The sequence below is a fragment of the Danio rerio genome, chromosome 25 (genome assembly GCF_049306965.1).
Source record: "Danio rerio strain Tuebingen ecotype United States chromosome 25, GRCz12tu, whole genome shotgun sequence".
NCBI classification, from domain to species: Eukaryota; Metazoa; Chordata; class Actinopteri; order Cypriniformes; family Danionidae; genus Danio; species Danio rerio.
Genome location: NC_133200.1, coordinates 16251814 through 16270488, shown reverse-complemented (window position 1 = coordinate 16270488; position 18675 = coordinate 16251814). Strand labels below are relative to the sequence as shown.

Here is an 18675-nt window from a genome sequence, read left to right as displayed (position 1 = left end):
TGTTGCGTGTTATTTTTGAACACGAATAAGGACTAAATGTTTAGTTGAATTTAGCTTTTCTGTAATTGGTAACATATTAGACATTGTAAGGGGCTGTATGTGTTCATATGTTGCATTTATTTATTTAATGTAATTGCAGATGTTTCAGTAGGTTATTTCGTACGTTATTAGATCATTGATCTGCAGTTATAATGAAATCCTGTTCATAGAAACGTTAGTAATGAACATTTATACACAAGTATTTAGGTGTATAAAGTATCTGTTTTGTGAGAAGTGCTTTTCGTATGATATGTGAATAAGCTTTAATTTGATATTTGAGTGAGAATGACATCAACTGAAACTTTTGTCGTCGTACACCACGCCCACCAAAAGAGTAGCAGTGGAAATGCAAGCCTCATAAAGGTGACTCGTACTGACCTGTACCTCACTATACTGTACCACTCAGTAGAAACGGGCAATTAAAGACAAGTACATTTTTTTAATTTTGGTTGAACCATTCCCCTTATGCTACACCACATCCCTTTAACCAACTGTGACTTCTTTTAAAACAGGCCCAAAAAAAGCAACACAGCTGCTTCAGTGTTGGGGATTGTTTGCCATGCCATGCTTTTATATATCCACAACAGTAACAATGACCTCATAACGCAAATAACATCACAAAGGCATGAACGGTGTTCGTTTAACCACAGCCGCCTTCATGTTAAGGATGGCCAGACCAATGCATAAGTCTCTATGCTAAAAAAACACCACAATTGTTCTTGTTGCCTCGGGAAACAGAGAATAAGTGGTCAGTGAACTCTGCTGCCGTTCGCCTTCAAGCGTGCATCTGTTGCTTCTCAGAAAGCCTGCGTCATGGGCCTCTACCAGTGAAAACACAAGCCACTACAAAGCCCTCTTTGGCTGCTCGCGCTCATTCCTCTCTGTCTCTTCCTCTCTGGGCTGATGACGCCACCTCTCCTTTTACAAGCACCGAGGCTCAACACGGCTGTGTTAAACAAGCAGTGTTTATGGCATCTTAGGGGTGTTATAGTGACATGATCGGGTTGCCAAAGCGCTGCACAAACACAGAGAGTGCGCTGAAGTGAGAACCTGCTGATAGTGCAGAGAGAGAGTGTGTTGTGTGTGTGTGTGTGTGTGTGTCAGAGCAGGGCTTTCGGTTATAAATACATTCTGCTGTGTGGAGTGGAACTGGACCCATAGCTGGCACAGACAGGCGGCTCGAGGGTTTGTGGTCAGCAAACCCAGGCCAGGCTATTCTGACATGAGCTGCCAGTTTTGCTACTGCCATAAGCAAGCATTTACAGCACCTCCAACGTCTGGTTTATCAGCTGCACCGGGGGCCGGGATGATGAGAAACGCTCTCACACATATTTAATGTGTGTGCTTTGAGTCATCTTCATGTTATGTGATAAAATTCACTTGATTTAATAAGTTGATAAATCTAATGAAGAAGTAATGAATGGAGAAATAAATGAAAAATATAATGGTCAATGACAAAAAAAAAAAAAAAAAATAAACTTTTTTTTTTACACAAGTATTAAAATACTGCACTTGCACTAAAAGGTGCCATTTATGTAGTTCTCCACCTGCAAAGAGTCACAAAGATCAACTAACTACATATATAAGCATTATCACCCGAGTAGCAGTGCAATGTGGCTGTATATCAGCACTGGTCGCAGGCCGAGTGCCTTGGTGTCCCACCAGTGATCATATACAGCGACATCGCACCGCTACGAGTTTGATATTGCGTTTAACAGCAGTTTGATGGCATTATGGCATTAAGGAGTCTTAAAACTCTTTTGTAAGAGGAACTACTTTCTTCCGCGATTCATTCACATCTGCAGCTGACATAAGAACAGCAGGAACCGTTGCTAATTTATCAACGTCTCTTTAGAGCATGTATTTAAATGATTCTTTAGTGTAATGTCTAAAGATCACAATATTACTGTGGTAAAGATACAGCACTACAACAAACAAAAAAGAGAAAGATTGACTTAGAAAGTAATTTACATGTATAATAAAGATTTGATCAGCTGTAGTTTGAAATTACGCAGTTTTTCTCTTAGGGCTTATTATGCAGTCTCTGTTACCATCTTGTGGATGTACATTGTCAACCGTCTTACCTCAAAGACTGGCTAATGGCGCGTTGTCTCTCAGAGATTATAAACATTTTAAAATGGGCACTATCTTTATAAATAAACTGCATAGTTGCAATCTAAACAACTACATTCTCAACTAAAAAAAGCCTCAACTGTACATTATATGGTCCAACATAAGAGGCTGGGCGAGTGCTTTTACTGGCGAAACATTGCACGGCTATCACCCAATCAGATTCAAGAACCAGACAGAACTGTATGCATGTATGTATGTATGTATGTATGTATGTATGTATGTATGTATGTATGTATGTATGTATGTATGTATGTATGTATGTATGTATGTATGTATGTATGTATGTATGTATATATGCATGCATGTATACACACACACACGTAACCAAAACTATTTTATTAACAGTTCAAATTTTTGTTTTGTTATGATTTTAGTTAGAATTTTTATATTGTAATATGATTTTAAAGTTTTTAATTATTATGTTGTTTACCATTTTTATAGCTAGTTATAAAAAGTGATCTTCAAATGTAAATTTTTCCCTTTAATTTACTTGTTTTTTTACTTGAAATACTACCAATTTTAGTTGTAAAAGTTTCATTTCATAACCATTTTAAACTTAACAATGATATCTTTAAAAAATAGAGAATAAATAAATTCTAATGTTCATTCATTCATTCATTCAATTTCCATCGGCTTAGTCCTTAATTTATCTGGGGTCGCCACAGCAGAATGAAGCACCTAAATACTCATGTTACCCTATTAAACTAATAAAAATATAATGAAATGTCATTACCTTAATAAACTGAACAGAGTTAATACTAATACTTAATAATATCTTACTGCAAAATTCAGCCGATTCAGTTTTATCAATTTATTTTACAGATTTGATTTTACATGTTATAGTGCATCCCTAACAAAAACATTAAGAGTTTGTATGATGAAAAAGTCTGAAAGATGAATTTCACAGGCACCAATTTTAAAATTGCACAAGCCTGCTTTATAAAAACTTTCTTTGTAAGAAGTTACAACAAACTTTCTTCTCTTTGTGAAGACATCTAACACTAAAGAAAAGCAAGCAAATGATGTAATCACACTAAAACGCTGCCCATTAACATCACCCAAAAGCAACAAAGTGGGTCATTATCCGAGCTCACTGGCTGATCTTACCTGGTCATACTCCAGCGCTCCTGGATAAAGCGGCCAGCCCAGGAAGAGCTCAGCGATGACGCAGCCCAGCGACCACATGTCTATGGCCTCACAGAAGGGTAAGCCCAGGATGATCTCCGGAGCCCTGGAACACATTATCAGGAAAGGATGAGAATTAATGGAGTGGATACCTTGACAACAGGCTGTTGATTGAAAAGCAATGGGACACTTGATTACGAACGCTCTAGAGAAGAGATCAAGCTATGTACGAGCAAAAAAGCCCCAAAATCAATATATTTTTAGAACGTTTTGCAAAATTCATACCAGCTATTTATATTGGGGTAGTCATGGTACACACTTGTATTCAATTTTCATTTTTTGTTTGTTGTTGGGTTTGATGTGCAAGTGCTCAGAAAAAATACATATTAACCACTGTTGTTTAATCGCTGCACGTGCAATGTAATTTCTCACATTTATAAAGTGCTTTTCTAGACACTCAAAGCGCTTTACAAATTGGGGGGAATCTCCTCATCCACCACCAATGTGCAGCATCCACCTGGATGATGCGATGGCAGCCATATTCCACCAGACCGCACAGCACACACCAGCTGATTGGTGGAGTGATGAAGCCAATTATGAAGGACAGGGTTAAACCCCTACTCTTTTTCAAAGGACATCCTGGTATTTTTAATGACCAGAGAGTGAAGGCCTCAGTTTAACGTCTCATCCGAAAAATGGTGCTCACTGAGCAGAATAGAGTCCCTATCAATATATTGGGGTGTTAGGACCCACACACACCACATGTTGAGCACATCCTGCTGGTCTCTCTAACACCACTTTTGGCAGCAACCTAGCTTTCCCATGTGGTCTTCAATCCAGGTATTGAGGTGCAGCCCTGTGTTGCTTCAGTTGGCGACCATGTGAGATTTACAGAGAGCAGACAGCCAGCTGATGAAAGTCATATATTACAATCAATGACACAGACTATTGTGAATTATTAAGATATTATTATTTAATGGCTCGTTAGCACGGTTTTATTTTTATGAAAAAATAAATAGCGATTTAATAGTTAAGTCTTTAATATGATAGTGATATGCAAGCAGTAGGGCTCCTTAAAAATCCGTTTTCAGCAACTATGCTGCTGGAATCAGCTTCCAGAAATGATCAGATGTGCGCCAACATTAGGCACATTCAAATCAAGACTTAAACACAACTGTTTAGCTGTGCCTTTACGGAATGAGCACTATGCTACGTCCGACAGATCACACTATTATGTCTTTCTTTTCTTTTTCATTCCTTTAAAACATGTTTAATACATTTTTAATTATTTTTATTCGCTGTTGTTATTCGTTTCTTGTGCTTATTTCTTTATGCAAAGCACGTTGAATTACCACTGTGTGTGAAATGTGCTATGTTAATAAACTTGCCTTGCCTATGAAGTAAACACTAACTTGTTTCCCTGTTTTATGCTTTTGACAGATGAATTGACAATTTTCCCCCCAATGAAAAAAAAAGAGACCAAAAATTCACCACTAGGAACACATCTACTGTTAAATGCAACATCACACATGATAAACTGACCCAGTACACCTACATAAACAAACTCATGCTCACTTAGAGTCATATTTTGCGTCCATACTGATATGATCAGTCTGATGACACGGCGCTCCTGTTCTGATACAGCCAGAGTCTGCTGTTGGATCTGGGCTTTGACGTCAACGGGCCCATACACATCTGCTACCGTGACAACCGGAGGGAAAATGCTGGCTGCCTAGCGACAGATGAGGATGGATCTTAACACTAAAACTGGGTGATGACAGAGGAGGAGTCTGATGGCATACAATTAACCCTGCTCCCCATTAATAATCAACTAGAGAGCACACTCTTCATGCACGGTCGCTCTGATGTTTTGCCTCTTGATTAAACATGAAGCACGTAATGTTAAAGGGGTCATGAACTGCATTTTTTCCTGTACTGTTCTCTAAGGTCCACTTCTAATCAAGACATTTTAACTTTGAAGTAGTAGGCTATTTACTGAATGTGTATTGAGCCCTCTGATTGGAAACTATTTATGATTGTGTAGCGGACTGTATGGTATGATTGGCTAACAGTTTTGCTTATTTAAAGAGGGGTCTTTACCAATTTAAACTTCTGCATGTACGGTTGACAGCCTACATTTTTCATAAATGAAAATGCTGTGATTTTTGGTTGAAAAATGCCGACATCATACAAAATCAAACAATCTGTAATGACAGACAAAGCAATAGGTAACTCCAATCAATCAGCTTAAGATCGGTATCGGCCGATAATCAAATTTAATAACTCGATCGGTACTATCCAATCTGGCCAATCTCATGAACTGATCGCAGGGGTTTGAATAGTTAATAATATAACTTCCTGTAATATAATTATTGCAATAAACTGTAGTTTATAGGCCTATTTGCTTTTAGTAAAGAAGTATTGGATTTAAAGCTGTGCATCAATAGTGCACTCCAAACTTGTTCATAATTGAGACATGTTGAATTCATAATTTGAAATGTTTCCAAATTGCATTGTTTGTTATTTTTCTTACCAATTTTTATATCTGTAAATATTATTTTCTGTAAAGCTACTTCTGGCCATGACATGTCCACACTGGAAGATGTTCTTAATGCATTATAAAGCTTGTAGCATAAGAATCAGTACTCGGTATTGGCTAAACACCAAGACAAAGAATCGGTACTCTGTATCGGCTGCAAAAATCCTGATCGGAGCATCCCTAGTGAACTTATTAACACTTGTATGGTGCGACATTAGTGTTGGATTTAAAATAGTTGGTATAACAGACTTTCTTTCAATTTTACTGAAAACCCTGCGTCAAATTGTGCCTCTTCAATAAATTCAAATAAACAAAAAAATAAATAAGTAAATTGTGACAGACATGGTCAGCAATTTCATAAATTTTTTTTTATTAAAAATAAAAGTTTATCCTTTCTTAACATAGGGATAAAAAGATAAAAAGGCAATGCCTTAGATTTGGTGTATTCCAGCATAAGCTTGTTGTTATTATAGCAGGCAATGATCATCTGGAGAGATGGAGTTCAGCCAAAATATTATGTAATAAAGTCAAATTAAACTGCAGTTTTTAATAAGCCATTTTTAGAACAAACAAGATTTTTTTTCTTTTTCTAAAACTTAAAGGGAACTTTAAAAAAGTACAAATATCAAGCAAATTTAGATTTTCAATTCATGACCCCTTTAAAGGACAGAGTTAAAACATTAACTGTTGCTAGAGTTACTGATACCAGAATACGTCAGTGTCTGTAACTACCAACGAACGGTACTCTACTTATGTGGTAACAAAAGCCACTGTGAATAATTCACCAGTAGCTTGGCAATGTGAGACTACCTGTTTTTTTTGTCTAAGCCTTTAGACCCCTTCAAACCAGTCTCTTCATAGTGAAAGGTGCTGCAGTCCACATGCTGGGAGTCATTTTAAACTGCATATCCCATTATTTGCACACACAATGACGCACTATAACAACGTAACCACCAAAAGGAAAGAAAAAAAATGATGTAGGAAGGTCCCCACAGTGCAATGCTAGATATGACTGAGCATCTATAAGTGGACTGAGTTGCCTTAAATAATTTGCATGCAAAAAATAATTAAATAAAATAATAAATCATAAAAAATAGAAAAAAAATTAATAGTATAGTGTGTTATGTATAGTCCAATATGTATATTCAGTGTCAACACTTCAAAAGAGCTCAGTATGAAGTTAAAAATAAGCAAAATTATGTTTAATACTAATAGCAACAACTATACATTTAAAAAAAAAAAACTACTACAAATTTTTTTTTAGAATAATTATTAACACTATTATTATTTCTGATAGCACAATATTAATATTAACAATTGGATAGTACAAATAATAAAATTATTCTAATAAAAAAAAAAATGAAAAATTATCAAGGGCCCAAATAGACTCAGAGGGCTAAGTTTTATAGTAATAACAACAAAAACTAAATTATTAAAATAAGAGTCAATAATTAAATTTTAAAATATATTAATATTACATGATTTAATTGCATATAGCTAGGTGTATATTAAATCACTAGTGGGTTTCCTTTTCATTTTTTTACACCACTTTTAATAAAAAAACTTAAATAAATTAAAAAAATGCTGAATGAGTTGAATTAAGCTGGGGTAAAAATTTGCTTTTTTATAATAAGACTAATAATTAATTTATTTTTCTTATAAAACTAATTAACAAAGAAGAATGCCATTGACACAAATTACCCATACTCAAATGAACTCCATTTTGAACGCAGCCATTATTAAAACCATGGCACGGGTGGCTTTTTTCTACCCTGGTAACAGCATGGCTTAGCTGACCATACAAACTTGAGCACGTCTGGCAACAGGACAAAACAGTGCTCTATATTCTGCACAAGATCTTATGGACTAAACCCTAATAAACCTCCAGCATAGTCATGGGCAAGGGAACTAAATCTAAAGCCTAACATAAGTTAAGCTCCGGCTAAACTCAATAGCAAAGGGGCAATGAAGGACGTCAGTCAACAGACCATAAATGCTAACATCTTTAATTTTACATCCAAATTATACTGTCACCGCACTTGACTTCAGCTCCAAGATATATTTATAACTTTGTCTTCTCATTTATATCAATGTGGTTTTAAAAAAAAAATCCCGTCAGCAGGAAGTCACATTTCAGGTAAAAGAATTAGGGGAAGTTACAGAAATCAGGTCAGAAAAAAATTATGACATAACATGGCAGGTCTGAACTTCCCAACTTAAACAAAGAACGTTACTGTTAAGACTATTTCAGGCCTGCTTTTGCACCCCGTGTCTTATTTGCCCGAGTTCAGGCCAGACTTCAAAATGCTCAAGCTTCTCCCCCAGAGTAAGATAAGATTTCATAGTGCTTATTTCAGTACAAAGCTTATTTGTGAACAGCTGCCAGGAAAAGCGTTGGCTAAAAACAAACTAACAAACAGCATGACGTGATTCTCATCATTTCTAATTTCACACCGCTACTGCACGCAAACATTAGGTAACATGAGTTATTGAGCAAATGTCGAGCTGGTGACATGTCATTTTATTAAATACAGATGTCTCAGGCAACATGGTAATGATGATAGATGCCTACTACGACCAATTCTATTAGGAAAATCATTTTAATTTTAGCAGAAGAAGATACAGGGCTGACCATGTGACAAATACACGAGGAGCCATCACTTTACAGGACATGGGAATATTTTTGGAATGAATGTAGATTTGGCACACATCAGATTCCGAATTTATGATCTGTGTGCCTTGTCATTTAAGTAAACGAAAACTAAAATTAAGATTAAAACTACTGTTCAAAAGCAAAGCACTTGTTATTTGTAACTGTTTAGAGAAATACCAGCAAAATAGCACCTTAAAGCCAAACACATAGTTCAAGTGAACAGTGATATGCAAAAAAAAACATTTTCTGTAAAGACAAATATTATATAAATATTTAATATGAAGAAGAGTTTAAAATATATTTTAAATAATATTAATGTAATATCAGTGTTTCCTCTAGGATCCTTTCCAGCTGTGGCAGCAGGCCTTTTACACTGATCTACCAACTGCGTATGGCGTTATTTCAATGACAAATGTCGTGAGCACACTATTACAAGTCGAGATCGCATTTATGTAACACGAGCATGCGAGTCTCTTTGCTTGCGCGCCGAATTCCTCTGTTCGTGCACAAAACTTCTTGCACGCCCTCAATTATACCAATTATATATTATGCAATTTAGTGCATTTATGTAACAAGTATGTCTATTACACTTATAGATATAAATTATTATAAATGCCTCCAATAGACCTACAGAGCGGCATTAATGCATCTTGAAGAAAAGTGAAATGGCTATAAACTCCAGCAAGATAAAGTCATTGTATGTAGAACCAGAGACCTTTATTATGGAAACTGTGTTCATCTTAACTGACATGCAAGTCGTGCAATTATAACCCACTATTTAAAAAAAAAACAACGACTGAATGTTTTGAATGTAAAGCTGTGATGATAAAATAAATGTAGCAAAAACCATGAACATACAAGCAAATATAAAAAATACATATATAATTAAAAAATGCTAAATCAATAATAATCTTGCAATGTGCAAAGCCAAATAGTAGCAAACGTAGTAGAGCAGCAAACAATGGAAAAAAAACGGACCATGGCAATGTTTCATTTTGCTGCGATATAATTTTACCAGATTACTTAAATAGAAATAATTCATGCTTTTATATTGATGGGAATAATTTAATTGGACAGTTAACCAGCATAAGTGAATTTGACAGCATTTTATTTTAATAGTTTGGTGCTAGTATTTGAGTAACAATTGAATAATAAAAAGTAAATAAATAACATTGCATAGTCCTCATTGTATAGTTAAATATAATTAATAGTACATACAATTACGTATAATAAAATTAGTTTTGAACTAAAAATTACAAAATGTTATTTATTATACACAAATAGTTTAAATGCACTTGAAATCTTACAGTTTATAAATTACAGCTATAATACCAGTCAAATTTCCTATCAGATGAATAAACTAAAAATGCATATTCTGCAATTAGGGATGCTCATAATCGCCGGTTAACCGTTAACCAAAAGGATGCGTTTTGGTTTGGATTTTGGCAACCGATTAATGGTATCAGTTAAATAATAAACAATATATAATAATAATTATATTTTTAAAGTTTGGCTGAAAAAGGGGCCGATCACAGTGAACATATTTTTTGCATTGAGAGGGGCATCTTTTGAATGGTTTACTAATGACCGGGAGAATTTTGTGGTGCCCTGCAGGCCTCATGTTTTTGTCGTTGTGTGCTGTGTGCTTGCAGTTGAAAAAAAAAGTCAACTCTGATCGGAGAAAAAAAAAAAAAAAAAAAATTTGCATTACGCCAGTCGCGTCTTTTTCATTCTTCAATCAAATAAATCAGAGGCGGGGATGCTGTTGATTAAATGCATATTTTCTATGAAGTGATCATTTTAAGGTAGCCTGCTATTTTTGTTAAAAAAAAAAATTATAATAATAATAAAAAAAAACTTTTGATTGGACAAAAAGAATATGCCAGTTCTTAAAAAGGATTGTGTCAGTGGTTTTGTTTCATGATCTAAATTTGTGAAAAATATCTAGAGCAGGACTATTTATTTTGTTCTTTTTAATTAGTTTATTCAATTTTCTATGCCGTTGGTATAATAAACCACTATTTTAAAATGCAATATTTATGTGTCAGACACAAAACAGAAAAATTATTTTATTTTATTAAATAATAATTTAATATTTACCCGACCAGTTAACCGTTAATATTTGGTGAATAAGCGGTGGTTGTCGTTTGGCAAAATTAACCGAAATGAGCATGCCTATCTGCAATGTGACTATTGCACATTGCGATATTGATGCTGAAACGATATATTGTGCAGCTCTAAATTGTAGTCAGAATGTTTTTGAATTTTGACACCTCCCTTCTTTCTCTTCCATCAGCTTTCCACTGACGATTAGGTTCCAAATCTATATCTGTCCTCTTGCTGTAGACTAATGTGCAATGTTTCAAGGTCTTCCCTGATGATATTAATCCAATGTTTTCATTGTCGTCCTCTAAATCTTCTTCCTGCTGTGTAGCAGAACATAGCTCTTTGTGGCAGTCATCTTCAGTTCATTCTGATGACATGTCCAGGTGATGTTTTATAAACAAATTCCAACCGTTCTTATACATCAATGACAATCATTCTATTATACAATCAGCATTAGATCAAATTCTTATAAATAACAACCTTGTCCTACCTCCATCATCTCATGACTTTGGGATCCCTCCACTACCCGGACACCTCACCTCCTAAACAATATCTACCTAAGGGGGAGCGTTCTGGGGCCGGGCTAGACACTTCACTCTGACCCCTACATCTCTTTCTTTCCAAACAAGAGGAATAACACGAGATGGGGTGTCTTTTCTGAACACAAAGCCCTCTCCCAAACATGCTTTATTCTTTTATACGTTTGTAAGTGTGAAGTCGTGAAACCACAGAAGTCGACGCCTACAAACTTTTACAATAAGTGTTTGTTATCGTTTGTCCATTTCATAGATTTTTGACTATCATTCATTAACTAAGATACTGCAATTGCTGTAATAGCAGTGCAAGCTGGCATTACAGTTAGAAAGGGGAAAAAAAAATTCACTGCATTGAGAAAATGTAATTAGAAGTGTAAAATTGCACCGTAATTCAAGTTATGAAAGTAAACAATGTCCCTATTCAATGATTGTTTTTGTTACAGTTAGTTACATCGATTAGGGATGCACGATATATCGGCGGCCATATCGTTATCGGCCAATAAATGCTATTTTTAAGATGATCGTTATCGGTCCGATGTCTAAATTAGGCTGATATCTGTAAGCTTATAAATTATGTAATTGTACAGACCTGCCTGCCGCGCACAAGGAACTTGTTTAGACTCGTCTAGCACACTATAATGGATCGCTCCTCACACTGTTTATTTCTTTAAAGTCTGTCCTTCATGTGGTATTGCTGTGCGTTAATAGCTCATTAAGTAACCATGTTCCTTATCATTGTAGATGTGTTTGATTGAGTGTCTCTTTTTATTTTCATCTTATTTAAAATATAATTGCTTGTTGATTAAATCCCATTTTGTTATTAAATACATTATTTTTATGCAACAGTCAGTTGCATGTTGATTTGCTATGAAGAAAAGGATTTTTTTTGCAAGCTGATTTATGTGAAATCGTGAACATAGGTCTATACAATCACCTTGCAATTTTAAAATTATAGCTTTTTTGCTTTGAGTATAGACTATTAAGTTCATAAGAGTGGTTCAATCTTTTATGAAGTTTGCTGTATAATAATAAAACATTTTGAAATATTTATAATTATCGGCCTATACATATCGGCTATCGGCCTCCAAGTCTGAAGAGTGATCGGTTCGCTATTGGCCAAAAAATCCATATCAGTGCATCCCTAATATCTATTATATAGTTACGGCATATTACTGAAGCAAGAATGATGTTTTTTTTTATCACAAAAAAAAAAAAACACTCAGCAAAATGTGATGTAATGTTTGTTTTTAAAGGAATAAAATATTGTTTGTCAATGTCATCAGTTTTAAAGTTCCCATGAAGTGCTTCGAAATGTGTGGTGAGGTTGAATAGCTTCCCCCTTTTTTTAAAAAACATCCAATTGCATTTTGTTTAACTCAGCTAGTGAAGAAAGTTAAGATCAAGTGCATCAAATAAAAAGCAAATCAGAAGCATATTGAAGGGGATGGGGCATGTCAGATCCAAGAGAGCATTTAATTGGTTAAGATTTGATGAGAAACTGAGGAATGAGGTGATGTGAATAAAAATCAGTATCTATGTTTCCATCAAAAAATGAGAATTAACTATGCGCAAAACTAGATTATTTGAATAAAAGACAAGCAAATAAAGCAGCGTTTCCATCCAACGAGTCAAAGCTAACAAAATCGCCACTTCCTGACTAACTGGCACTAAATATCAACAGTAAAAACGGAATTTGCTCCGGTACGAGAAGCTGCGGGAGTCTTTTCTTTATTTATTGAATGACTTGTACCTTGCAAAAGGCAATCCTGACACACAGTGAACGCACGGTGGTGTTTGAAGACTGAAACGTGGAGCACAGACACTCTTGATTCTGGAGGTCATTCATTCATTTTCTTGTCGGCTTAGTCCCTTTATTAATCCAGGGTCGCCACAGTGGAATGAACCGCCAACTTTTCCAGCAAGTTTTTACGCAGCAGATGCCCTTCCAGCCACAACCTATCTCTGGGAAACATCCACACACACACACTCATACACTACGGACAATTTAGCCTACCCAATTCACCTGTACCGCATGTCTTTGGACTGTGGGGGAAACCGGAGCACCTGGAGGAAACCCACGCGAAGGCAGGGAGAACATGCAAACTCCACACAGAAACACCAACTGAGCCGAGGCTCGAACCAGCGACCTTCTTGCTGTGAGGCGACAGCACTACCTACTGCACCACTGCCTCGCCTGATTCTGGAGGTAATTAATGATATAATAACATTGATACTGAAACAGTTACGGCGTTTTAGAGTGACCAAAACAACATTACAGAGGTTGTACAGTGTGCTCAGCCTGCGGGTTTGTCCATTCACACATATTTTATCATCATATCCTGCACATATCAGCGCATACTGGAATTTGTTTTGTAAAAAAGTGTTTTTCATTGCAGTTTAAGCGCATTTTTTCCTATTGAATAAAAAGTTTATCCTACTCAGTTATGCGCATTGTTTTTTTTATTCACATTTTCAAAATGTATGCGCATCTAGGTGTTTCCATCAACCATTTTTTTATGCGCATATCAAAAATGTGCATAAAAATAGGTGGATGGAAATGTAGCTAGCTAATTTTGGGTGTTCATATCAGCTTTATACCTTCTAAGCATGAATTTGGTGACTATTGGAGCATGCTAGTCTATAGCACAGATATTCTTAAAACTACCAATGATAATATAGTAAAAAAGTAACTATTATAATTTTACAGAACATTAAAAAAAAAAGGAACACCTAATTCAATTTACACCGCTAAATTTGTCATCGAATTAACGAATTATATGGACTAAAATTTTTTATGAGGTACTGTAGAATCATCTAAAAAAGATTTACTGATTAGTAAAAAAAAAAAAAAAAAAAAAAAAAAAAAAAAAAAAAAAAAAAAAGGCATGTTAAAGGGCCATGAAACCCCCTCGTTTCAGCAGGGTGTTTTCACACCTCTACTTTGGAAAAAGTCAGAAAAGTGGGCGTGTCCAGCTCTGTTTAGGAGGGAGTGTCGGAGGAAGAAAAGTGGGATGGTGTGGGAGTGTCTATTTGGGCACGCGTGAGTTTCAGAGTCAAAATTCACACACACAGTAGAAAGTGATGGTGTTTACATGGACATCTGTATTTGAATTATTTGCCAAATTATTAAATGGTGGACTTTAACTGCAGTTTGGCTCTTTCATTCAGGGAATTCATTCTTGCCCCTCACGACAAACGAGATAATTGATTCGAGGAGCTGCTCTAAGCGTGTATTTTTCAAGCAATGTTTAATACCGCACGGCGAATGAGAGAAAAAAACCCTCCGCATTTCCCGGAAACTTAGATGCACACGGCAGGTAGCGTCAGAAAGCCGCGTGTGTTATTCCGGTCACTAAATGCGGTAAAAACCCTACACGAGGTTAAAGTTTGGTTGTGGTGCTAACGTGTTTACACGTTTTATTTTGGTGCAATAGTTTGTTAGATACGAACAAACTGAATAAACAAAGAGCACTGGTCGCTCACTTACCAAATCTGTAGAGACAGGACAGCAACTAGAGCCGCGTCTTTATGAAGAGAATACTACAAGCGAATCCGGATCTCAGCGTTTGCAGATGAGAACAGCTCTCAGGTAAACAATGTTCCTCCTTAGACACGTAAGTTAATGTTGTCGAGCGTCGCGTACACTGTTAATCCACACGTGAGTCTAAGCTCTCACAGAGAGAAAATGAAAACGAAACTTAACTGCAGCAAACTATAAAAGCAACACTTCACGCTTGTTTTGCCAACACAACGTGGCGTCTCTGCTGTCTAAACACTGTGACTAATGAATATTAATGAAGTTGCACAATAGAGCGCGCTGATTGGTTTGAACCAAGCCTTACTCATGCATTAATGCAACACACTGTAAGACGTAATAAGACACACTCTGGCACAGACGCCCAGTCTGCACGCTGGAATACACGCTATTATGTCATGACCGTGACGCAGCTTCAAAAATTCGTTTCAAACCGGAAGTACGAATTTGCTTGAAATGACGCAAAAACCACCAATTTACACTTTTTAGTGAAATATAGGTGTCCTAATAGTGTTTTTAGCAGTGTGGGACACATATACGACTGTCAACAGCTCAAAAAAATGTGTTTTGGTGTTTCGTGACCCTTTAAAGGTTTGTTTTTTTTAAAAACAACGACCTTTACTGCCTAAATGACATATGCTATAAAGTGGGTCTCAGATTGTACAAGAATCACTGCATTAAATAAAATTTTTCTGCACCATGTCTTTAAAGAATTTTAATTTATTTAACTCCAGTATTTCCAATAGCATTTCTGCGCTAGCCTGCAAATCCTGATGAGCGCGTGTGAGTAAACGGCTTTTCATCTTGGTTCATGCTTCAATAACAACAGTTGAAGTCAGAATTATTAGCCCCCTTGAACTATTAGTCCCCCTGTTTATTTTTTCCCTAATTTTCTGTTTAACGGAGATTGATTTTTCCAACGTATTGGTTTGTTCTGTAGACAATCGAAAAAAAATGTGCTTAAAGGGGCTAATAATTTTGACCTTAAAATTTATTTTATTTTTTTTAATTAAACTGCTTTTATTCTAGCCGAAATAACAAATAAGACTTTCTCCAGAAGAAAACATTCAGACATACTGTGAAAAATCCCTTGCTCTGTTAATCATAATTTGTGAAATATTTAAAAAAGAAAAAGAAAATGCAAAGGGGACTAATAATTCTGACTTTAACTGTAAATGAATGCTGAAGTCTGTTTAACTGATTATATTTTAATCAAATTACAGCATCGATGCTGTAAAAGAAACTGTATAAAATTGAAAAAGTCAGATTAACCGTTCACCAGAGGTATATCCGTATGGGAAGAAACACCAGCTCTGCATATACCCTATAATATTAGGTAAACAAATCAGATTATCAACCTACATTCACCATAAAAAAATAATAAAATTCCTAAAAAAAAAAAAAAAAGTCCAGCACAATGAGAATTCACCATTACTGCATCAACTTTACCGAAAGTGTTCCCAAAAGAAGGTGTTGTGTATCAATCGCACCACTGTTCTCTGTCATGCAACCCGACACCACACAGATCAGGTTTTAAAAGAGCAAAAGAAAGACGAAAAAGTGGAATTTACCAACAGCGCTAATGGTGCACACATTCTAAAAGGCCATTTTCTTACTCGGTATGGACCAGTAAGCCAGGCTAAACCATGATAAATTTAAACTCCTGTTTGGCATCAGTTATTTCCTGTGAAATGGGAAATTGTGAGAAGGGGGTTCGAGTTAACTGGTTCAGTCTGCAGCCGGAAAGCCTACAGCGACCACAGTCTAAAGCGGCTACTGGGACAGCGAGCCCTGACCACACAATAACCTCTCTGAAGGCCAACGGAGCTCTGCAGCTGTTCAAAAAGCAAGCTTAGAGCATGCAGTCTAGATAGACAGCCACGATCAGAATGGGATTTCAGCTGGGGGGATGTAAGAAAAAAAAAAACGACAAAATGCATCGGGGGACATGAGATTAGGGAGATCAGCTGTGTCAAAACCGCTGTTAGCAGTCTCTCACTGCAAACAGGCAGCGTGCGAAGGTGTGGGAGTTTCACAAATCCTCCCCCAGCTGATCGTCGCAGCCTAACCCCTGGGTTTTAACGTCTTGTGTTGCTGACAAAAAGATGGAGGTCATCAAACTCTCTCTGGCATCCAGTCAACAGCCTGGAGAGAGCTGAAGATGAACACGTAGCTGCAACAGATGATCCACACGTGCGTGCCAGGAGCGAAATGGCGTTAAAGCCTTTCATTAACAGTGGCTTCAGTGAATGCTGGGAAGACGTGGGTCATTGGGTTTTTTTGCCCCTCCTTCTCAGCGTCCAGTCAGAGAGCTCTCTGTAAACAAATCCCACCCAAACACTGCTTATCTAATCTCCTACTGCAGAGAGCAGTTATTTGGACTTCCCCTTTAAGTCATCCAAAACTTATTTGCGAGGGCCTCGGGTCTCTTTTACATAAAGGAACATGCATCATGGGGGTTTTCTTGATGAATGTGAAAGGAAATTTAGGTTCGAGTAACACAACCCGAGCTTTTACCACAGTGGACTTTTAATGGCACAAATGGAAAATGATAAAAACCGCTTCTCATCAGACAATGGGAAGTTAAATTAAGATGTAGGTTATTTTAACACAATGTAGTACAAACAATAGTGGTATAAACAGTATATATATATATAAAATACGCCTTAAAAAAATGATGCACTTAAAAAACAAAATGTACAAGCATTTAAAAAATAAACTAAAATGTAAACTATAAAACAATGTAAAACTAATCATTAAAACACAGAATCCAGTACTAAAAATCATAGTGAATGAGTAATGCTGTTTACTTAAGCACATGCAATTTTTTCAGAGACTGTGGACAAACATAATAATAATAAAAGTTTGAAATTATAAATAAAAAAACTGAAACAATAATGACAATTATTCTGCTTTATCATATATTATTTTGATATAATTAAATCTGAAATAAAATCTAAAAAATACAAAATGTAAACACTAAGGGCTCTATTTTGACGGTCCATGCGCAGAGCGCAAAACGCAGGGTGCAAACGCTTTCAGGGCGTGTCAGGACGCGTTTTTGCTAATTTAAGGACGGGAAATCTGCCTTGCGCCGCGGCGCATGGTCTAAAAGGGTTGAGTTTATTTTCTTAATGAGTTATAGGTGTGTTTTGAGAATAAACCAATTAGAGTCTCATCTCCCATTCCCTTTAAGAGCCAGCTGCGTCGCGCCAAGAGCACATTCGCTATTTACAGGACACAAAGTAAGTCTAAGTGGAAAAAATGAGCAGTTCACAAGCAAACAGTTAACAGTTTAACAGAAAACTGTTAAACAGAGCATCTACAGCGTGAGAATGAGAGATAATGGAACTACTTTCACATTCGCTCTTGGATAGGGAAACCTTTACGCACAGACATCAATTAGCCTATAAATAATTAATTTTGTTTGTTAAGCGCAAAGACTGTTTCAAAACTATTTCTAAATTCAGTTCTAATTTCCAGCAAACGAATAAATGAACAATAATAACAAAATTAGCTCAAAAACCTGAGTTATATCCTAAAACACATGCTGTGCCCCATATGGTCTAAAACCTGACAGGTTGGCAAATCTAAGCTTGTTTTTAATAAAACAAATATAAATATGGATGTAATAAATAATACTGCTAATAATAATAACATTATACCAAAGCAAATTGTTATGAATGAACTGAAAAAGCCTCCCGAGATGAAGGCATAAAAGCAGTGATTTTTCATATTTATGTAGGCTAGAATATAATATGTTTTGTAATATTTTAATCCTTTTTATTTATATATTGTATATCTATTCTTATTATATCCTATGTATATCCTTAATATTTAATTTTTTTCATATGTAAAGATATTTGCCTATTGCTCTCTTGTGCGTATTAAGCAGTGCGTAAGCGAGGAGCAACTCTGCGCCGGAGTTTAGACCGGGTTAGTTTTGGTTTAATGAAAAATCTATTATAGTTTCTCAAAAAAGCAACGCGCCAGCGGTCCGCCTTAGAAC

At 36.0% G+C, this 18675-nt stretch overlaps 1 protein-coding gene across 2 annotated transcripts in view; it reads right to left on the bottom strand.

The window, feature by feature from the left end:
* hipk3a (homeodomain interacting protein kinase 3a) overlaps nt 1-18675 on the bottom strand; it is a 64430-nt gene that overhangs the window by 21335 nt on the left and 24420 nt on the right. For both annotated transcript variants that reach the window (NM_001144047.1, XM_021470504.3), the window contains exon 3: nt 3280-3403. In NM_001144047.1, the coding sequence (NP_001137519.1) occupies nt 3280-3403 (124 nt within the window). The remainder of the gene's footprint in view (nt 1-3279; nt 3404-18675) is intronic.